Source organism: Littorina saxatilis, linkage group LG2 (assembly GCF_037325665.1).
Source record: "Littorina saxatilis isolate snail1 linkage group LG2, US_GU_Lsax_2.0, whole genome shotgun sequence".
Lineage (NCBI taxonomy): Eukaryota > Metazoa > Mollusca > Gastropoda > Littorinimorpha > Littorinidae > Littorina > Littorina saxatilis.
The window spans coordinates 65870749-65894748 of record NC_090246.1 but is presented as its reverse complement, the minus strand read 5'-3'; the positions used below and the strand labels follow the sequence as shown (position 1 = coordinate 65894748).

Below are 24000 nucleotides of genomic sequence, written 5' to 3'. Positions count from 1 at the left end.
TTGTGTGTTGTGAATTACTATAGAGAAATGACATAAGTGTCACAGAATCATTTAAGAATAATCCCACTCTGACCAGAGAGGCAGCAATATTGTTGATAGCTTGTGTGTGTGCCTGTGTTTAAGTAGAAGGATGCTCTGACCCCCCCCCCCCCCCCTGTCAAGCCTGAGCAGATCTGATGTGGTGACCTTAATCGCTGACGTGAGAAGGAGTGACGTACCTTTAATCTCATGCTTCTTGTTTGTGTCTGTCTTAGCCTTCAGACCTTTTGCTGCATATGTGATGCCAAAAAGCACATTTGTGTGTGTATTTATTAAATTGTGTTTTCTTTTGTTCTTACTGATCAGTTTTTCAGCCATCCTCGACAAGCCCGCCCATTATTGTTTAAGGGAACCACTTTGTAAGGCTCTGAAACTCATAATGGTGCTTAATTGCTCTCACCTATAAATAAAAACTTCAATTTTCTATTATATAACTCTTCATTTTGAACTACGTTCTGTTTTACATGTTACACCCAAAATTGAAATTCTGAATAATGTTGAATATGTGTAGGCTAGCGAGAAAAGCTTAAAGTGAACAAAATACCTCATTGTCTCGTTCCAGAGTGGAACTTTTTGTGCATTTCGTTGCAAAGTTTTCGATAAGCCTACGAGCTTTTATTTGAAAGGTGCTTCTTGTCCAGACTAAAAGAACTTGATCAGAAAAAGTCCCACATTTTATATTTGTTTATCAAATTTACTTAAAACTAATCTAGGGCTTGCTTGTACATTTTACACTAAAGCAATAACATAAGATGAAATAATTTGTTTTCGTGTGGGTATATGTGTGTAAGTTTAGGGAAGCCAAATGTGCGTGTGCGTACGTATGTGTGTATTTCAGTTGCTCTGTCTAGCTCTGTCGCTCTCTTTTCTATTTATGTGTCTCTCTCGTCCACAGAGAAAGAGACTTCTATATCTCTGTGCTCTCGCCCTCTTTTCTCCCTCTCTGTCTCTCTCTGTCTCTGTCTCTCTCTCTGTTTGTGACTGTACCTCGTCTATATCAGTATGTATCTCCCTTTTTCTCTCTCTCTTTGTCTTGTAAAACGCACACACACACACACACACACACACACACACACACACACACACACACACACACACACACACACACACACACAAACGCTGACAGAGAGAGAGAGAGAGAGAGCGAGAGAGAGAGAGAGAGAGAGAGAGAGAGAGAGACACACACACACAACCTAAAGCTGCATTATATAAAGGTCCAACACACACACACACAAACCCACACACACACACACACACACACACACACACACACACACACACTAACGTTGACCGTGAGAGAGAGAGAGAGAGAGAGAGAGAGAGAGAGAGAGAGAGAGAGAGAGACACACACACACACACACAGACACACAGACACAGACACACAGACAGACACACACACCACACACACAACCTAAAACTGCATTATATAAAGGTACAACACACACACAGACACACACATACCCACACACGCACACACACACTACACACACGTACACACACACACACACACACACACACACACACACACACACACACACACACACACGCACAATTACACACTACATTATATAAAGGTACAACACACACACAGACACACACACACACACGCACAATTACACACTACATTATATACAGGTACAACACACACACACACACACACACACACACACACACGCACAATTACACACTACATTATATACAGGTACAACACACACACACACACACACACACACACGTGTGAGTGAGCACTCATACACCCTGTCTGTCCGCGACCGATTACACGATCCCTTCAATATAATTATGACATAAACTTGTTAATTCCAGAATGAATTCTCATTTTACACTTTATTTTCTGCCACCACATGTGCTCCCCCGTCGCTTTCGGAAGGGGCAAGCACATTATTTTGCTCATTAAAAACTAATTTCACGTCATTTCCGTTCTTTGCGATAATCATGTGAAGAAGATGCCAACTGGTCAAGGGAGATCATCATCCAATCTTCAGTGAAACGTAATTCAGTTTGCAGAACAGACCACAAAACAAAACAAAATCACCAACACAAAAACAAATAATAAAAAAACAAAACATCATTCTCTCAAGTGCCAGGAGATTGGTTCCGCACAACTCATATTGTCTGGTGTTGCACACGTAGTACACATTTAGAGCACATACGTCCCCTTTGCTATCTCGGACCGAAAAACAAAATACAGTCTCTGGGCCTGATGCATGAACGTTCTCAGCGACTCAAACTTGCCACATGCGCTTTCACAGCAGCAGTTGTTGGGATCTTAGCGCAAAACAGAGGTAATATTTTCAATGACATCGTCCCTCTTGTGCGAGCCATCAAAAACACCATCATACAACAGGGGTCCTGATTTGGCCTATTATGGTCCGCTGGACCCGAAAAGCAACAGCTAATTAACTAACTATCATACAACAGCTCAACTTTCTTCGGATAATAAGCATCCTGCAACAAGAAACGTAAGAAGAAAACAAGTCGTGTGAATCGAATCAAAAAGTTCTGTCGGCCTGAAACTAAAAGATCAACACTGTGAACCTGGGATCAATGATGGACAATACCAATGAGGCTTGGCTAGCCGAAACCCGAAGACGAGTCGAGCTTGTCTCGGCGACGCATGCGAACGTGAGACCTAATTTGCTTTAAACATGACATATCTATATATTTTTGGATTCAGGACATGATAAAGATGACAATGCTATCTTTTTATTTTATTTTAATATAATCTGTTATTATAATTCGTAATTACAATTGTTAAAACCTTAATGAAAAAATCAATTAACTTATTTCTAAGATTCCAACCTCAAATGCAATCCAATTGTCCGTATTTGGTCAAAGATTGTTTGACCAAAATGTTAATCAATTAAATTTAAAAAAACAAGGTTGCCACAGTGCCGCCTCAACTTTTATGAAAACCGGATATGACGTCATCGGAGACATTTATCGACAAAAAGAATATGTGGATATCATCTGGAAGTATTTTTGTGTAAAACTTTATGAAGCTCTGTCCACGCACGCACACGCACATTCATACACCATCACCCTCGTTCTGATTCCCGGTTTATCTGATAAAATGTAGTCAAAACTTGACTTAATGTTAAAACAGAAGAAAAAAACAAGTCGCGTAAGGCGAAATAACAACATTTAGTCAAGCTGTCGAACTCACAGAATGAAACTGAACGCACTGCTTTTTTCACCAAGACCACATACTCGTAGTTGAAACTCCAAGTTAAACTAGCAAAATTTAGAACAAGCAATCATAAGTTGCCAATACATCAGCACAGATTTTTTAATGTTCCTAGAAATAAAAGATTGTGTGACATGTGCGATAAAAATGAATTAGGTGATGAGTTTCACTATTTTTTCAGTTGTACCGACGAAAGTATAGTGTCTGAAAGAAGAAAATTAATTAGTCCTTATTACCGATCTCACCCAAATTGTTTAAAATATGAACAGCTAATGAATTGTAAATCTAAGATAAAACTAATGAAGCTAGCAAGATTTGTAGCCCATGTTATGATTTTAGTATGTTAGCGTTATATCTAATTTCTTTATTGGTATGTATATATGTAATACATGCTTTTGTTTTGTGTTTTTACAAAAGATGCATGGCATAATGGTATTGCCAATTTACTTCAGCTGTATATTATCGTTGTCCGCTTAATGTATACATATTATCTGCCTGATTTCTTACCTGATTTTGTTAAACCTATTTTTCTTTTTGTTTGCATGTATGGAAGTGTATATTGCCAATTTAATTTGGTCGTATAGTATTGTTGTATTTGTCCGCTCAATTTATATACATATATTAACTGTCTGATTTGTTACCTTTTTTTGTGTTAAAGTTATATCTTTGTTTCAAAGCCCTCTGGGCCCAAAACAATAAAATACTTGACTTGACTTGACTTGACTTGTCAGTCCACCGCTCGTGGCAAAGGCAGTGAAATCGACAAGCCATGCAGAATAGTGCGGACGGTTATGGTCGCGATGAGCAGGATAACACTCTTTTCTGTATGTCTATTATTTTTAGCTTACTGAGTTTGTTTTTAATCCAAACACATCATATCTATATGTTTTTGGAATCAGGGACCGACAAGGAATAAGATGAAATTGTTTTTAAATCGATTTCGGAAAATTAATTTTAATCATAATTTTCATATTTTTGATTTTCAGAGCTTGTTTGTAATCCAAATATAACATATGTATATATGTTTTTGGAATCAGAAAATGACGAAGAATAAGATGAAATTATTTTTGGATCGTTTACTAAAAAAATAATTTTAATTACAAGTTTCCGATTTTTAATGACCAAACTCACTCATTAGTTTTTAAGCCACCAAGCTGAATTGCAATACCAAAGTCCTGCCTTTGTCGAAGATTGCTTTGCCAAAATTTCAATCAATTTGATTGAAAAATGAGGGTGTGACAGTGCCACCTCAACTTTTACAAAAAGCCGGATATGACGTCATCAAAGGTATTTATCAACAAAATGAAAAAAAAACATCCGGGGATATCATTCCCAGGAACTCTCATGTCAAATTTCATAAAGATCGGTCCAGTAGTTTAGTCTGAATCGCTCTACACACACACACACACAGACACACGCACACACACACACACACACACACACACACATACACCACGACCCTCGTCACACACACACACACACAAGCTTGACTAAATGTAACTAGCAACTTTCTGTACAGAATGGAAGTGTTGTTGAATTGACTGTTTTGATGACCTAAACACCTACATGTAAATCAATTTGAGAAATCAATTCAGCAGAAAATTCCCAATCTGTACAGTTGTTGATTTTTGGTGTGTTAGCCGGAGGGTGTTCTCGTCTAAAAGTAAACGCCTGAACAGAACTGTCGTTTTTCCCCCAAGATTTTGTTGTTGTTGGAAAGGAATGGGAAGGCGTCTCGAAAACATATTGTTCGTGTGAACAGGCGTGAATATATACAACATGTACAAGTTACAAAGAATAACAAACAATATTAAATATAATATGTGCCCAGACAGAAAAACAAATCCGAAACATAAACATTGTTTCTGCGTCTGCGTCACAAGTAGTAAAACAAGAAAAGGAACGGAAAATGCAAACTTTTTGCACGGATGAATAAACAAAGTGAGTGAGTGATCGTGAGTGTGTGTGTGTGTGTGAGTGTGTGTGTGTGTCTGTATATATATCTGTCTGTCTGTCTGCGTCTGTGTGTGTGTCTGTGAGTGTGTGTGTCTGTGCGTCTGAGTGTCTGTGTCCATGTGTGTGAGAGAGAGAGAGAGAAAGAGAGAGAGACAGAGAGAGACAGACAGACAGACAGACAGACAGACAGACAAACAGACAGAGACAGACAGACACAGATAAATAGAGACAGAGACAGAGACAGAGAGACAGAGAAAAAAACCAAGAGCGCGAGTGGGAGACGGAGACAGAAACAGAACAAGAGACAGGAGGGTAGCTGCCCTTCAAAGCTGTCCCGTACTGATCTCAGACGTGGCAGTCATCGTGGAACCCTTGGCAGCCGAGGGCTTTTTCTGCTTGACGAACAAACTCTTCACGCACATTCTAAACCTGGAGCCCATTTTGTAGTAAAAGACAAAGTTGAGGGCAGAGTTGATAGCATTAGCCAGGTAGATGACACAGATGCCGCTAAGGAGGAGGTTCTGCTTGCGGCCCCCCAGCCTGAACTCATCGACGAAGAGAGGAGCGATGCGAAGGATGACGTTGGGCAGGGTGCAGACGATGAAGAGGATGGACACGGCGATGAGCATCTTGGTCAGTGCTACCTCTTTGCTCTCCATGGTTACTGGCGCGGAGGATTGGTTCTGCCTCCAGTTGGCCACTCCCCTGAAAAGTCCGCCAGTCAAGGTGGTTATATATTGGTTTAAAACCATGCTCTGTATATATGCTCATATTTACGGCGCACGACCAGGTTCACGAACTCGAAAGTGTATTTTTAAACAGTGAAGCTGAAAATAATCCAAGAGAAAATACCCAAAACGACAGATACGAGTTTTTCAAGGAATTTCAACTTTTATAATGTACTGAAGCATTTTATATTTTCAATCTAAGGTAGAACACTTACCGTGATGAATTTATGAACTGTATTTTAAAGCGTGCCTGCTGCTCTACTTTAATGAGTTGAATAGAAAGTCAAATCAACAACAACAATCTAGGAAACAGTTGATCGTTTCTCCACAATGTTGGGTGGTGATTCATTCAATACAATCAGGAATGTCAAAATGAAAGTCAAACTGGAGTGGTGCTTGGTGACTGTTGGCTTTTTAACGATCAGAATTTGATTGAAAATATATTCGTTTTGAAAGCATCCTTGTACATGTACATGTACTTTTACATGCTTGAGGTCTTGTTTAAAAAGAAACAAACAAAGCAGTGCGAATTCGCTTGCCGCCAGCCTTTTTGCCGCTGCCGCTGCCGCTGCCGCTGCCGCCGCCGCCGCCGCCGCCGCCGCCGCCGTCGCGTCGCGATATGAAAACATAACTTAACATGGAGATAAAGAATTTCAACTGGAAGAAAAGAGAACCCCACCTGAGCTTGACCGCCGTGATAGCCGTGGTGATGGTGGTGGACAGCACGAAGAAGCTGGGCAGCAGGACGCCGTACACGATCCCGTTGAGGATGTCCATCAGCGGCTTGTTCTGGATGTAGAAGTCACTGGGGTAGTGCACGTACAGCTTGACGTTCAGCCTGGCGTAGTACCCGCAGCGGATACGGTACTTCTCGGCCGACACCAGGTAGATGAAGGCGGTGAGAGCCACGGAGACTACGCCCACCACGATGCCCATGGTCCTGGTCTTGAGCGCGTGCTTGGCCACCAGCGGGTGCGTGATGCAGATGCACCTCTCGAAGGAGATGAGGGTGGTGATGAAGCCCGAGACGTACACGGCCCCGTACACGATGCTGCCGTAGTTGGTGATGAAGGTGACGAGAGGCCCGTTGATCTGAAAGTTGCCCTGCACCTGCGTGTAGAAGTACTCGATGGTGGACACGAAAAGGAACACGTCCACGATGCAGTCCACGATCGCCAGGCAGAACAGCAGCATGTTGATCCGCTCGCGAAGCCCCTGCTTGAAGAATACCACGCAGTTGAGAACGTTGACGGGAACCCCGAGGAAGCAGATGAGTGGGACAAGGCCTCCACCCAGCACTTTAAAGACCAGCAGCATGGACTGGATGCTCATCTCGTTGCCCGGGTTGCTGTATGGGATGTAGTCCAGCTGCAGACAACCTCCAGCTGGGTCGGACAAACTGCTGTTGTCGCCCAGCGTGCCATCATCGGAACTGTCGGTGGATGCGAAGAGGCCGGTTGTCGTGGTTGAGATGCCTGTAGCATTCCAGTCGGTGTTCGAGGAATTGCTCTGTCCCTGCGCGGGGGGGAAATAAGTATGTTTTGTTTTAGCAGCGCGGTTAATGAAGTGTTTGCAAATTACAAAACTGATCACAAAAATATGATGTGCTATCACAGGGGAGTGAGTGAGTGAGTGAGTGAGTGAGTGAGTGGGTGAGTGATTGCGTGAGTGAGTGAGTGAGTGAGTGGGTGAGTGATTGAGTGGGTGAGTGAGTGAGTGGGTGAGTGAGTGAGTGAGTGAGTGAGAGAGTGATAGAGAGAGAAAGAGAGAGAGTGTGTGTGTGTGTATATGTGTGTGTGTGTGTGTGTGTGTGTGCGTGGGAGAGAGAGAGAGAGAGAGAGAGAGACAGAGAGAGAGAGACAGAGAGACAGACAGACAGACAGACAGACAGACAGACAGACAGACAGACTGGGGGCAGACAGAGGGGCAGGCAGACAGGCATAGCAAACAGACAGACGCAGACAGACAGTACAGACATACATGACAGACAGACATGAACAGATAGACGCAGAGAAAAACCAAATTGCATGAGACATCGCAGCATGCATTCAAACACGCAAGCGCATACGGCGAAGCAACAGCCAAGTAACCACCCAAGGGATGGACCAAAATAGAAGAAAAATACATAAAACAGAACGACAGCAATCCCCAGCCGTTATTTTCTCCTCTCATTTCACACCGCCTCGCAGAACTGGCACTGAAGCGAAACACGGCAGCTGCGTGGTTTCGGTATGAAACCGGAACATAGTTAAAGGCACAGTGCGCCTCCCGTAAACCATCACAGATACTGTCAGGCTTTTACACACAGTACAAACTCCCTTCCATTTGAACGCTTACCAAACGGGAACATCCCAGGTGCCCTACGTAAAGAGCGAGCAATTTTCAAAGAATTAATTTTGCGGATTGTCTCAGTAGACAATCGGACCGTGGTGCGTTTTGGCGCTAGACCTAACTTTTAAAATCTAAATAATAAATTGACAGCTTGTTACACAAACATTCTTAAATCATAAATGAATTCTTTTTTCATCAAGACAAGATCAGTACAATTCGAAGTTTTGAAAGTTTGAAAAAAGAAACGCCTGGAAGCAGGGTCACGCAAGGTCGTGGTTCTCGTAGCAGACGGCGGTTTATGCCTATCGCCAGTTCCTCTGAACAGTCAAAAGCCATCGCGAGAGTTCTTGTTATGGGGGCCAGGAGGCCCCCATTCATACGGATAGTTTCGAGGTTGACCATGGGCAGCGCCATTTTGTTGTGAAATACGTCATCAGTTTGTGTACACAGGAAGTTGTGACATCCGTCACCCTATGGGAGGGGTGAAGGCAACATTGTTCATCAGTAGAAAGTTGTGAAATCCGTCACCCTATGGGAGGGGTGAAGGCAAAATTGGTCATCACTGAGTCTGTGTAACACAGGAAGTTGTGAAATACGTCACCCTATGGGAGGGGTGACGGCAAAATTGTTCAACAAAAACATCTTAGGTCGACCTGTGCAGGGTCAACCGCAACAAACTCAAACCATTCATACTTTGCTGTATTTGAGTGACTTATATACCGACATTTTTATTTCTTATTTTTAGCACAGGTGTAGGAAAAAATCATGAACCAAAATGTTATTTATTTTCTAATTTAACATTTGTTTTACAAATGTGACCATGGTCTTTTAAACATACAGCCTGAGCGATCGAGAAGAAGAAGAAGAAACATACAGTGACATTAAACATTGTTATGTTAAAAAAAAGAAAAAAGAAAAAAAGCTTTTGTGCACAAATCAGAAAATACATTGTACATTTTACCTACAGGCCAAACCGTGAGTGTCTGTGGCAAAGCCCGACCCAGGAAATTGCACTGATTTTATATTTAGATCAGAGGGAAATTGTCAAGAACAGGCGCTTGCATTTGGATGTGTCCAATGATAGTAGGTTTGGTTGTGATCAATCAGAATAATGTAGGAATAAAAATGTATGACAGTTTGGTATGATGACATGTAATTCACATATGCTGAAATATAATATTATACATCATGTAATATTATTATGGCTGTTGCCATGACCATGAAGCCCAACAAAGGTTTAATGTAATGTAAAATACCAAAACCAAGCACCTATTAATCTCGTCTAAGCGCGTGAAGATTGAGGCCGTCTGCCAGTAGCGGTTAGGTCATACAGTGGAACCCCTCTCTAGCGACCTTGAAAATGTTGAAAAAAATCGGTCCTTATGGAGGGGGGTCCTTACAGAGGGAGGTCCTTACAGAGGGAGGGGGGCGGAGTCAGGGGGCCACAAAGAAAGTCAGATTTTCTTAAAAAAAAGAAAACAGAGAAGTTTGAGTTGCTGACGACCGTTCCCTCAAGCAAACTGCTTCGATTTCATGTTTGTCCATGGTGTCCACCAGTTCTGGTGCATGTACTACCCTGGCCAAGTTTCCTCTCAAGACATCAAAGAGACCGCCCCATAGGTTAAACTCCCCATAGGTTAAACTCGGTCACTGACCCGGGTGCAGGAAGTGTTTCCTCTCTCAGATATGAAAGGGGAACCACCTCTCATAGCTAAAACTGGGTCAATGACCCCTGGGAAGAAGGTCAGTGTCTATAAAATTGTAATCCTAGGCCTGCGGGCAGGGGGGGAAGTATACTGGTACCATTTGAGAATCAGACCAAATGAGAATTGAACCATTTGAAAACATCCTTTTTTTTCAATCACTACATCGAAGGCCTGCGGCCCGGGGTTCACATGGGTTTGTTTGTTTGTTTGTTTCAAACCCACACCCATTTTACATTTAAACCATTTGTCGGCCCCCTGTCGATATTTATCGACTAAGTTCCTTGTGAACCACAGCCGTTTGCTTCGTGCATAGTCAGAGGTACATAATAACGTGCTATTGCAGATAAGCTCACAGCGAGTCGCATTCAAATTACTAACTGACGACTGCATTGTGAAAAAAGGAAACTGGATCACACGGGTTCACGATGGCTCAGAGGTAAGATAAACCACGCAAAAATAAATTCTTTGAAAATTACTCGCTCTTTACGGAGGGCACCTATGATGTTCTCAAGCGGTGCGTGTTTAAATGAAAGGGTGTTTGTACTGTGTGTAAAAGCCTGACAGTATCTGTGATGGTTTACAGGAGGCTTACTGTGCCTTTAAACCCATGCATGCTGCATTTCAAAACTTTGAACAACACGGAGCTTGCGTCAAAAGCACCGCACTCTGGCGTCGCTCCAGAAATGCGGTTCACGAGAAGTTAGGCCAAAAACGTTTGAGTTTTTGCTTAGTTTTTATCCCCGGTGAGAACCAATAATTATGGCCCCAAAATATAGGGAAGGTAGGTTTGTTATTTCTTTCTTGTTTTTGATATTCTATTTGTTTAAAGGCACAGCGTACACAATTCGGTACAATCCTTCCCGTTATGTGTAAACAATGCGGTTCGCTATCCCAGATACGGCCAGGCTTTTACAGACGATAGGCCATCCCTCCTCTTTGACACGTACCAATAATCGACATCCGGAACGCTTCCCCGGATGAGCAGAATTGGACTTTTTGTACGAGACAATTCGCAGGGTGATGATAATGTTATTTTAGTGCTCTCATGGTGAAACCATTAGGGGCATGTTACCGGGTGTTACTCCGACTGTAAGATGAGATACACAGGTGTATGCGTCTAGCTAGTAGTTTTTATTAGCCACCTGCTGTAATGGCAGAATGACCGAGGTCTTAACGTGCCACAGTGGTGACACGGGGGTGGAACATGGATACCGTCTCTGAGTCTGCACATAACTGAAGTTGACCCGTGTCCGTCCCGGCCTGGATTCGAAACCCTGACCTTCGGATCACAAGTCCTGTGCACTATCCACCTGAGCTAACATCCCCCCTCCCACACACACACACAGTTCGCAGATCGACACTGATGATCCTTCACGAAATTATTCATTAAAACATGTCCATTGTGCACAGAAAGTAGCGAGCCTGTTGATTGTTGGTATGTGTCCTGGTGGTGGGATGGCCTTATCCCAAGTAAAACTTGCCCAGCCAGACTGATCTGAGATGTTGAGCCGCCGAATCGTTTTCACGCGAAGGATTGTGCCTTTACTCAACTGAAATGTTAACACTTTCTCCCCCACCTATGTTGACCAATTTTGTTTTAGCCGACACCAGCTGTGCTGTAGCAGTTCACTCAGAATTGTAGTAACTGTGTAGAAACTGTGTATCAACACGCTGGAATGCAGGCGTTGGATCGACGTTACAGGAAGCGACTGAAGCTATCAGTCTGAGCGGATATATCCGTACCTGGTCAGATAGAGCCATATGAGTGGGTACGGATATGTCCGTACCTGGGAGACAATGAGTTAAAGAAATCTTTAGTATATCCAAAATCCACTGACGTTAAAACCAGAGGTTCAAGATAGACGGTCTTTATTTTGGGTTGACGTGGTTTTGTTCCGGCGGCATTTCGGTTCTGGTATGACTGTCGGCGAACGGTGTGACTTTGAAAGGTTACGGCAAGTGTCTGTGCCATACATTTCTGTAACGATTTATGCTAATGTGTTATTTCACAGTACGGGCTGTGCTCACCAGAAATACAGTTCGTCCTGTTGCAGGAGTACGCTTGTAACCTAGTCTGAGGGCGGGGGATTAAGAGGAGAGAGAGGGGAGAGGGGCTGGGGGTTTCATCGTAGAGGGCCCCAAAGGGTTTAAAATCGTGATCGTGATTGGCGTTTTTTGACCTTTCTGTGACCGTGATTGCCGAAATTTCCATTTCTGTGATCGTGATGGGACTTCAGGGCTTGCCAAATCCCATTTCCCGTAACCCGGGGAAAGGTAAAAATTGGCCGGGAACTACACATTCCCCAGGTTGCTTTCCCGCGGGAAAGACAACAATCGTATCTCTCAAAATGCACATTGGATGATTTTTGTTTACCTTAAACACGTTCCGCAAAGCCTGTCCATTCACAGATAAAAGAAAACAGTATTTGCGATGTCTGCTTCGTTGCCGAGTCTTTGGTTTTGTCGTCTGCTGTGAAACAAGAGAGTTGCTTCCCTTCCTGACAAATCGAAAATGTATTTTGATTCGCGAAATTTGATTGGTCCGTACTTGGAATTTAGCCGATGAATGAGCTGTTTACAATTATACATCCGGAAGGAGGTCACATGTGTTGTTTGCAAGAGACGCGTTTGCAAGGATTTTTATGTGATCGTCTTTCTGTTTTTTAGTGCGTCGTGTGATTGTAATGTCGTTAATAGAAAGGTTCGGATTCGTGAAAACGAAAAGAGGGAGTAGTGACAGTAGTGCAAAAGAAGAACCCTGCAAAAAACTGAAAAAAGATAAAGTGTACGACCGAGAGAAGCGATCGAGGCAGTTTCTCCCTTCATGGAAACCTAAATATTTGGGGGGAAATGTAGAAATTGGATTTACATTTCCCTGGGAAATACAGAAATTTTAAAATTTGGCAAGCCCTGGACTTTGCCCGTGATCCGTGATGACAAAAAAATCAAGTCTCGTGATCGTGATCGTCATTTGTTTTCGTGATCGTGATGGGCATTATTGCAAAGCATTTTATTTTCAACGTACATTTTTCACAGCTGTATCACTCTATGATCCTCAATTCGTCAAGGAGCCAATCCCGATTGAAGGGGAAGCAACAACACATTCAGAAATATGATTTTGACAGCGATTGCTTCCTTTTAAGAGAACCAATCACACAAAAAAGAGATCCAGTCAGAAGGCAAATTGCAAAAGTCTGCCAAACTTCATCCAATGGAAGGGCTTCGTGCAAACGTTTTGAGTGCCATTCAGTCAAATTCGAATTCGAAGATCAAAAATGGCGTGCAGCAGTACTGTCATCGAACTTCTGTTATATTTTGTGGATTCAAGCCAGACCAAAGCAGGCGGCGAGATAGCCGCCTTCCTTGGTGGAAAGGTCAGGCTACGGGTCGGTCTTTCCGAAGACGAAATATCAAGGTATGTTGATCTATGTTGCTCTATGACTGTTCTGAATTTGTTCAAGATCTTTGAGTTTGAGTGAGATCATTGACATTGTCGACATTGCCACGTCCGGCTGTCACTCGCTCAGTGTGACCTCGACTGGTTCGAGATCGAGTCTGCGTGTAGCCAAAACCGAAACTAGAAATGTGTTTTTCATCCCAGCAACGTGGACACGCTTGGCATAGATTCTAATTGTCGCTTCTTTGCATTAAGCTTTAAACTTTAATATCAACAATGGGTTAAATTCAGAAACAATGGCGGGGAGACGTGCCAGTTTGGGTCACTTGATCCTCATGTCAAAGACGATCAAAGTCATGTTCGTTGGGGATTTTGTCAGGCATGCTACTTTTCCGGTAATTGCCGGAAATCCGATAAAGCCGTTTCCAAAATCCGGTAAAGTCAAATTTATTCCGGTGAAGTTGAAAAATTTCCGCAAAAACGATCCATGTGAATATCGCGCAACGCGACCGGGCGCCGGTCTCAATGAAGCCAGCGCACAGTAGTGTTGTTTTCACCAGTTTGGAGGTGTGTTGAATGGTGGTGGGGGAAGGCTAAAATGGGATTTTTAACAATATCACAACACTATTACAGCCATGAAAATGATGCCCAGAATGCACCTGATTGCACAGATTTTAACCGTTTTTTGACAAAAATTCCGGGGGTGCTGGCTCGCCTGCTTTGCAGGCTCAAGCTTGTGGCTTCGCCACTGGCACTGCGCGCTTCTTTCAGGTAAAACCATTTTTGGCCTGTAGCATTCCTTTTCAAGGCCATGAAACCAGGCGATGGTGTACCTCAAATTGTATGGCAAAGTTGAAAATAAAGAACCCATCACACATACATGTACTTAAATTTCAATCCACCCAATAGTTTTTGAGAAAATGGGTTTACAAGCTTTAGCTCTGGAAATGTGAAATTGTGCAAGTATATATTCATGTGTGTGAGTGAGGGTGTGGGAGTTGAATGTGTGAGTGTAGAGAGAGAGAGAGAGAGAGAGAGAGAGAGAGAGAGAGAGAGAGAGAGAGAGAGAGAGAGAGAGAGAGAGAGAAAAAACAATGAAAACAACATTCTTGTTACTGATTACAAATCATGATATGTATTTCTATGTGTGTATGAAAGAGAATTAAAAAAATAATAACAAAAAAGTGCAACAGTTCTCACTTTGTGTTGAATAAACAATAGATCCAGAGGAGCGAATTACTGTGTGGTTGTGTTTACTTTGACACGTGCTAGCTTTCTGTACATGCAACTTTTACCGTGACCGTGATTTGCCACTGGTGTTCGTGATCGTGAAAACAAAAATCAAGGTAACTGTGATCGTGAAAGCTAAAATTTCCCTTCCCGTGATCGTGATGATACCCCCCCTTTGGGGCCCTCATCGTAAAGCATCGAACGTTTTCAAAATCTGTGAAAAATACGAATAATTGTGACGTATTTGTGAGATTTGAGGATGATGTGATCAAAGCGAGATACCGATACTGTATGCGATGTTCTCCATAGATATATATATATATAACATTATTCTCTTGTGTCCACTTTCAGCTCGTAAAAGAAGCATTGCCTTTCTCGCTCGACGACCCTGATTCCTTCATAATGCTAAAGCCGCATTTACACTGTTCTGACAAGCTTGCTAGCTGGCTATTATTCGACACCGGCTTGGCATTTTCCAGGTGGTAAACATCCGTCTGCTAGCCAACACAGTCGTTTACACTGTCCGAACATTCTCTTTCTCTCGCTAGCATACTGGTACACAGACTAGTACAAAAACAAGTATTCGAAAATAAATGCTGATCAGAATTTATTGATATTGTGCTTGTTCTTGACGTAGGCATGAGTTCTGCCATTTGGCAAATTCTTGCGTAATATATAATGGAAGGGCGCTGGTTCTGTGCGACGCTTAGTTTTCGAGATAGGTGTGACTGACGAAGTACAGGACGTCACATTCCAAATAAGCACGACTATGTTGCAGGTGGAAGCCGCTGAGATTGCATTTCTTCGGGAGGTTTCCGCAAAAATAGATATTACACGATTTGCGCGAAACAGTTGAGAAGCAGACGATCTCTGAGATCTCTGTTCGTCTCGTGATAACGTTATTTTGTATGATAACGATTCACTTGCAAACTAAAGTATACAATTTGGTGTGTCAGTGGTAAATGTAAATAGAAATGTGTAATACAGACAAAGCAAACAAATAAACGTGTTTTTCTCGTGAAAATGTTGCGTTGTGCGGGTGTTTGGGTGGCCACGTGATGTACACAAAGCAAAGTGCGGGACGGACTCTGCTCTGTGCTGTAACATTGGCAAGTTCAAAACACGAGAAATACGATTTCGTTATGCGTGCAGCCACGGGGGATGTATGTATTTCTCAAATGGTTGTAAAATAAGTCACTTGTATTTATCACCGTACTCAGGCCCTGTTCTTTTTTCCGTCACACCTAAAACCGTTATTTCTTGTGAGCGACGCAGCATTAATAGTGGTAATCAGAGTTGGACTTATAGGTTTCGCATGATGATTTGAAATCAGGTTTGAAGTTTGCTCTGCAGTCCAGGTTTTTAACTTTTTGTTGGGTACTCGTATTGAAAAAAGATAAATGCTTGGTTTAATCATCACACATATTTAACAGAGAGGCAACACACTTATTTACGGAGCACATGTGACAGGGGCGGACGAGGGGGGGGGGGGGGGGGGGGGCACGTGCCCCCCCCCCCCCCGAAAAAAAAAAAGAAAAAAAGAAGAAAAAAAAAAAAGATTTTTCTATGCTGATTCTATGACCATTTCTAAGTTCAAATGGCACCAGATGGCACCATTTTGCTTCTTTGGGTAAAATTTTTTTCCGGGGGGGCATGCCCCGGACCCCCCTAGCAAATTCGATTCAAAGTGCCCCCCCCCCCCCCTTACAAAGCAACTGATCCGCCCCTGTGTGATTTGTTTTTATTTCAATGCTCACATAATCTTCTACACAACGTTTAATGGTGGGATATGATTAAAAATTATGAAATTCAAATCTTCATTGATACATGTATGAATATTTATAGAATTTAAAGAAAAAGTAGACACACAATTAAATTTAAAAAAAGGGAGAAAAACAACAACAACAAATATTTTAGAATTGTGAGTGTCCCGGCCACCCACCCCATACATGTCCACATTTTTCTTAAATTATAGAGAAATAAACAGGGAACTCGTTGGGTGCCAGACAGACAGTTAGGGGAGCGGAAACTCAAGAATATGCCAGACGCCGCAGCCCGACGGCCAGCCATGAGCTTGTACCCATGTCGCGGTAAACAGTATAAGTACGGACAAGCGTGGACGGAAAACACCGCCGGTAACGGGAATTCAACAAGCCAGACGGCAAATGCTGGGGAGATAGGCTGGCTACTTTGCGTATTTCTGGAGATCAAGCATGCACATTTGGCACCCAGGCTCATTTCCTCCCTTGTCCTACCCGTGGCAATGAAAGCGTATGCGGTAAGCTATCTACGATCTTCGATAGACAAATGTGTTGTGCCCAGCCCTTCAGCATAATCATACAGTGTCGACAGATATCTTCCAGGGATCGCGCTAGCTTTTTAAAAAACGCGTAAGTCATACGCAACGAAACGAAAAAAACGCGTCACGGACCAATATTTTTGCGTACTACGAAAACACGTACAGACACAAACAAAACACGCACGAAAGACTTAAAGACACTCCTTACCTAAATACGGCGAGTTTTCCTGTCGAACTCCGCGCACGCCTGTCCGGAATAACACACCTGCTGTCTCCAACCTTCGGGCCTTGCGAGTTTGTTTCCCGCTCTAATACGATTTGATTTGATTTTGGAAGCGCGAGATGGGAGAGCAGCTAATGTCTGTTTCATTATCCGACAAGACATTATCTGGTAATACCCTCGTTACGTTCGTTTGCGATACTTCGATGCAAAAAGAAACGGACTTTAGTTTTGACGCGCAGATTTCATGTGTGTCGTCACTTCTCGAGCCCTATAGTCAGTTTCAGGATCGGGTGATTATTAAGTCAGAGCAAAAGCGCTGCGTGAAGACAAGAAAAAGTTACAATATTTTTGCGTATGGCTTACGCGGCGCGGCGAAAAAAACGCGTCAGCGACTTTTAAAATGCGTCAAATACGCAAAAATCGTGCGTAAACGCGATCCCTGTCTTCCATTACACCTGCATGCCTAAGCTGATGAAACTCTTCCTTACATGTATAGCCGGGGAGCAGGAAAATACTGAATCAAGAGTTCTCGTCTCGGTTTGGGTCTTTCTCAAAGCAAAAAATAAAATAAAAGTTAGAAAGTACCGCCCTTCCCACGTTAACGATCGGGTGAGACTGCATCGCCACAAACCTGAACAGACTTTTGCGTGGGATAAGACCATCAGTCCAGTTGGACACACACACAAACAATTCAATACAGCCTAGCTATGTACTGTTTAGAGTGGGAATTTTCGCTGAATTAATTTTGCACGTTCACACTGTTGTCAGTTACAAAATTCATTCAAAAACAAACTTCCAACTCTATTAAACAGAAAATAAACAGGTCGTTGAATGTTTGTATGTGTTCAAGTTAAAAGATGCTTTTAACTCATGCTAAGCCTTAACAGATCGTTGGTGGCTGATGGGTTTGCATGAGAAAGGAAGGTAACTCTTCAGTTGACAATCCTCTTCTGTTTGACAGTTCTTCGCAGATAAAACGTCTTGCTGCACAGGGACTAATCAATCTAATCATTATCTTCCCTTTTTGAATCACCGACTAAGCAAAACAAAAAACAAACTTGTTTGAAACATTCATCTGCCTCAGCACCATTAGTTAAACATACATTTCGTCCCGTGTGAACGGTCAAGTCATACATCACAGAGCCAAACAAAGCATCCGTCCACTTGAACACATACCAAAAATAAACAGCCTGGTTGTTTTCTGTGCAGAGAAAGAATTGTTTGCTGAATTGAGTTTCCTTGTTGACACTAACGTCCCGTGTAAAAGCTCGGACAGATTTGTTGTGGCTGACACGATGGCTGACACGATGGCTGACAGACGAAGCAAAGGTAACGGAATGACTATAATGTTCTTAATGGAACTGTGACAATACTCTGATCGTTCCATATGCCCGTTGTTTGCATGTAAACTTACGCAAACTCCATGTACACAGAATTCTAGATTGATCCCTGACGGCCGACTGGTGGACATGGTATCTTCAATGCTACCTCACTTCTGAAACAGTGTTCTACTGACTGTAATCCGGTTGCAAAGGCCATAGCTGTTATAAGCAACTACCAGTGTGAGCTTAGTTTGGCATTTGAAAACGCAAACACATCAGCTCAGTTTACGGAGCTATGGCAAAGGACGGAGATAACAAGCGGGCCCTCGATCAGTGGGCTGAATACGCAATCCGGTGTCACCACAATATTTTTGTTTTGGTGATAGAAGCCATATGTCTGCCCAGTTTCTTTCTTTGTTTCAACTAAATTCGACCCCGGTTTTCGACAAGAATATTAGTTCAAGGCTACCTAAACGGCATGAACAATGAAGCTTAGATGTGTGTCTCTTCATTGCCACGGATATAATCTTTTATAACTTAGCAGCTCGGTTGCATTGAAGAGAAAAGAACGAGAAAAGTACTTATACTTTTTCTTATACGTAGCTAATCCAGTATGACAGTTCCTTGTAACATTGATATAAGGGTTACATTCTTCGTTCAGCTGAGAAGAATGCATGATACAGTGGCTTTCAAGAATTAAATCATACACAAGTTCTAACTCTGCAGAGAAACTGTCAATCAGGCTGTTGATTCATGGTGTGTGTCAAAGTGGAGGTGAAAGCCTTGTTATTGGCAAGATTTGAAATGGTGAGCCGAATCATTTACACGGGAGGTACTGTGCCTAAAAACTTTAAAAAAAAAAAAATCGGGTAAAAACTTTTCTTTCAGCTAATTAGAAAAATGGATCTTGGATGGAGACGAACATTTATTTTACGAGCTCAAGGACCGGAGAAACATGCAACGAATTCACGCACCTTATTTTTCAGTTCATGAGCAAACATCAACGTAGTTCCACTAGAGGCATGCTCAAAATGTTTTTCTGAACTCGCATCACGTACAATTTTTGTTTATTTGAAGGAAAAAGACAGGTGACATTGTATGCATATATGGCATTCCGTTTGTCAAATAATTATTTGGATACTTTTTCATGTTTTTTTTCCACCAGTTTTAGCTAAATAATCATTATTCAGAAGCTCATGGACATGTGCTAAATAAGTAATTGTTTATAAACAATGTAAAAAAATTCTAAATAATTTTTTGTTTACGTAAACCATTCATTGTTTGCCTAAACAATTCATTGTTTACGTAAATAATTCATTCAAATTCAAATTATATAAAGTTGATTATGTTATAAAGAAAAAGACCAAGGAAGAAGGATATGCTCCCCGCCTACATTATAAAACAAGTCGCGTAAGGCGAAAATACAATATTTAGTCAAGTAGCTGTCGAACTCACAGAATGAAACTGAACGCAACGCAACGCAGCAAGACCGTATACTCGTAGCATCGTCACTCCACCGCCCGTGGCAAAGGCAGTGCACGTGGAATTGACAAGAAGAGCGGGGTATTCGTTGCGCTGAGAAGGATAGCACGCTTTTCTGTACCTCTCTTCGTTTTAACTTTCTGAGCGTGTTTTTAATCCAAACATATCATATCTATATATTTTTGGAATCAGGAACCGACAAGGAATAAGATGAAAGTGTTTTTAAATTGATTTCGAAAGAAAAAAAATTGATAATAATTTTTATATATTTAATTTTCAGAGCTTGTTTTTAATCCGAATATAACATATTTATATGTTTTTGGAATCAGCAAATAATGGAGAATAAGATAAACGTAAATTTGGATCGTTTTATAAATTTTTATTTTTTTTTACAATTTTCAGATTTTTAATGACTAAAGTCATTAATTAATTTTTAAGCCACCAAGCTGAAATGCAATACCGAACCCCGGGCTTCGTCGAAGAGTACTTGACCAAAATTTCAACCAATTTGGTTGAAAAATGAGGGCGTGACAGTGCCGCCTCAACTTTCACGAAAAGCCGGATATGACGTCATCAAAGACATTTATCAAAAAAATGAAAAAAACGTTCGGGGATTTCATACCCAGGAACTCTCATGTCAAATTTCATAAAGATCGGTCCAGTAGTTTAGTCTGAATCGCTCTACACACACACACACACACACGCACACACACACACACGCACGCACATACACCACGACCCTCGTTTCGATTCCCCCTCGATGTTAAAATATTCAGTCAAAACTTGACTAAATATAAAAATAAAAAAAATAAAAATAAAATCCAGGCAAAAAATATGGGTTGAAGCATCCTGCATGCAACTGAGGTCGGAAAAAAAAGCATGGGTGCTCTCAGCTGGAATTAGAGTTAAATATTAGAAAGAAGTTTATGTTTTGTATTATATAAAGTTGATTATGTTATAAAGAAAAAGACCAAGGAAGAAGGATGCTCCCCGCCTAAATAAAAAAAATTAAAAAAATAAATATATAAAATCCAGGCAAAAAATATGGGTTGAAGCATCCTGCATGCAACTGAGGTCGGAAAAAAAAGCCTGGGTGCTCTCAGCTGTGCACAGTGGGAATGTGTTGTTGAATCATTTATGTAAAAGTCACAATTAGCTTTTTAAGGAATCATTTCATACAGAAATCTAATTCACAACAGCAAGGAGTCAGGGTGCTGATTTTGTGTACTGAGCCCAAAAAGTTAAGGATATTTTTTCAGTGGTATAGCCCAGATGTTAAACAGCAATTTTGGGGTCAGAAATATACGTGTATTTGAAGATTAGTCTTTCTTCTGCTTAAAAATGTGTTGCTTGAATCTGAGCAATATTTGGGTATGACGTCACATGTCCGTGACCACGCCTACCCTCAAAAATGGCGTTTTTTGACGGCATGATTCACTTTCAACCGTCGAAACGGTGACTTAAACTGAATAATACTTTGCATGTCTTTACACCAAAAGGTTTATTTGGTGTCTTACCTAACAAGTCATACACATTTCGTTCAACTCCGCCGCGCAGTCAGGCTGATCCAACGTGTAAAGGAAAGCGACAACAATCCTGAAAAACAGCAAAAAATCCAGGGTTTTTATGGTGTTTTCCTGGGTAGCCGCAGTTGATATCGATATGCAATAAATCTAAAACTAGAAATAGCAGCCTCTCCAAATTTCACAGAGCGATGACAAAAACCCTCATCCGGATATGTTCCAGTACTTAGGTCAAACAGAACCCAAGAATGGACGTTGTAACGGTTATCCGTTAAAATTTTGGAAACGTTTGTAACGTCTAAGAAACAAATGTAACATGCACGCAACTTTGTATACTTTGCAAAGAATGGTGCCATTACATGTGTGCCAAGTTTCAAAAACATTCTTTCACGGGCTCAAAAGGTATGATCGTTTGAAAAGAGGTGAAAAATACTGCCCCTGGTGTCTTTCGCGCAACTTTTTTTTATGACTTTTTCTATAATTTTGATTCTCGTTCTCCGATAGGATGCGTATAGCCTTTCACGGATGATGCGAATCACTTGCTCGGTAGAAGTTGCAGAAAAGAACTTTTCGCGTGTTTTGAACACAGCTGTGCTGTATAAGAAAGAAGTAAAGAATACAAAGAATCAAATAACAGAAGAATGCAGACATGACGTCATATAATTCCAAAAATATGACGTCAGATGGAGGCAACACTGGGTTTTTCTCATCGTCGTCTTGATAGCGGCGAGACACAATCTGGCATTTGCTGTGACGAATCAGACAGTTTGAATGCTACGAAATGGAGCTGTGGAGATGGACATCGCCAGGTTTTTAAGAGTCTGTAAGAGCATTGTCTCGATAGTGGAAAGTGTGTGTCCTGATCACTCTGCCACCTTGATATGAGTTTTGCAGACGTCATCGTCTAAAAATAGAACAGCAGAGCGGAGTGAGATTTTACTTTTTATTTCTTCAAAGTCATGAGGCTATATCTTTTGAGCCCACGAAAGAATGTTTCTGAAACTTGGCACACATGTAATGGCACCATTCTTTGCAAAGTACACAGAATTGCGTGCATGTCACATTTGTTTCTAGGACGTTATGAACGTTTGCACATTTTTAATGGAAAACCGTTACAACGTCCATTCTCGGATTCTGTTTGCTATAAGTACTGGAACATATACTGACGAGGGTCTTTGTCATCGTTCTGTGAAATTTGGAGAGGCTGCTATTTGTAGTTTTAAATTTATTGCATATCAACTGCGTCTACCCAGCAAAACCACCATAAAAACCTTGGATTTTTTGCCGTTTTTCAGGATTGTGGTCACTCTTCTTTACACGCTGGATCAGCCTGACTACGCGGCGGATTTGAACGAAATGTGTATGACTTGTTAGGTAGGACACCAAATAAACTTTTTTGATGTAAAAAATGTAAAATATCATTCAGTTTAAGTTACCGTTTTGACGGTTGAAAGTGAATCATGCCGTCAAAAAACGCCATTTTTGAGGGTAGGTGTGGTCACGAACCTTTGACGTCATACCCACACAGTTTTGAGCAGAAGAAAGACTGATCTTCAAATTAATACACGTATATTGCTGACCAAAAAACTGCTGTTTAACATCTGGGCTATACCACTGAAAACATATCCTTAACTTTTTGGGCTCAGTGTATGTGTCCAAGTGGAGGGATGGTTTTATCCTGTGTCAAAGTCTGATCAGATCTGAGAAACCGGCACGGTTGGCCTAGTGGTAAGGCGTCCGCCCCGTGATCGGGAGGTCGTGGGTTCGAACCCCGGCCGGGTCATACCTAAGACTTTAAAATTGGCAATCTAGTGGCTGCTCCACCTGGCGTCTGGCATTATGGGGTTAGTGCTAGGACTGGTTGGTCCGGTGTCAGAATAATGTGACTGGGTGAGACATGAAGCCTGTGCTGCGACTTCTGTCTTGTGTGTGGCGCACGTTATATGTCAAAGCAGCACCGCCCTGATATGGCCCTTCGTGGTCGGCTGGGCGTTAAACAAACAAACAAACAAACAAAATCAGATCTGAGGCGGTGAGCCGAAATGCTTTCGCAAGAAGGAGTGTGCCTTGAAGAAATGAATCGATCAAAACGAATATCATTCGAGTGATGGTGGGTGGAACGGGAAGCACTGTAAGGAAACCCTTGACAGGGGCGGATCACATCATTTTTAGGGGGGGGGGGGGGGGGGGGGGGGTGTTCCAATTTTGTTTTTTTAGGGACAATTCGACGACGCAAAGCGATTAGTTGAGGGCGTGAAGCGCTCGAACCTCCTAGGGGAGTCCGGGGGCATGCCGAACATTTTTGATAAAAACAAGAAATATGAAGCAAACTGGTACAATCTGAGCCAAGAAACTTCCCTTAATATACCTTCTAAAAACTAAGTTTAAGAAGACAAATTTAGATCAAAACAAGGACAATTGACCGATCTGGTGTAACCTGAGCCAACAATTTACCCAACTACTTTCTGAAATCGCCACTTAGAACAGAAAGGCCGGCTCCGGAAAAATTTGATAAAAATTAAGGAAAATTGAGCAATCTGGTGCAATCTGAGCCATAAG

General features: G+C 42.0%; 1 protein-coding gene across 1 annotated transcript in view; it reads right to left on the bottom strand.

Moving 5' to 3' along the window:
• Window positions 1-4732: 4732 nt before the first annotated feature.
• The window catches only part of LOC138956486 (probable G-protein coupled receptor 139), a 21190-nt gene continuing 1922 nt past the window's right edge, over window positions 4733-24000 (bottom strand). Inside the window, exons 2-3 of the mRNA XM_070327832.1 lie at window positions 6608-7443; window positions 4733-5905 (exon numbers count right to left, since the gene is read on the bottom strand). Of these exons, the coding sequence (XP_070183933.1) occupies window positions 5524-5905; window positions 6608-7443 (1218 nt within the window). The 3' untranslated portion in view covers window positions 4733-5523. The remainder of the gene's footprint in view (window positions 5906-6607; window positions 7444-24000) is intronic.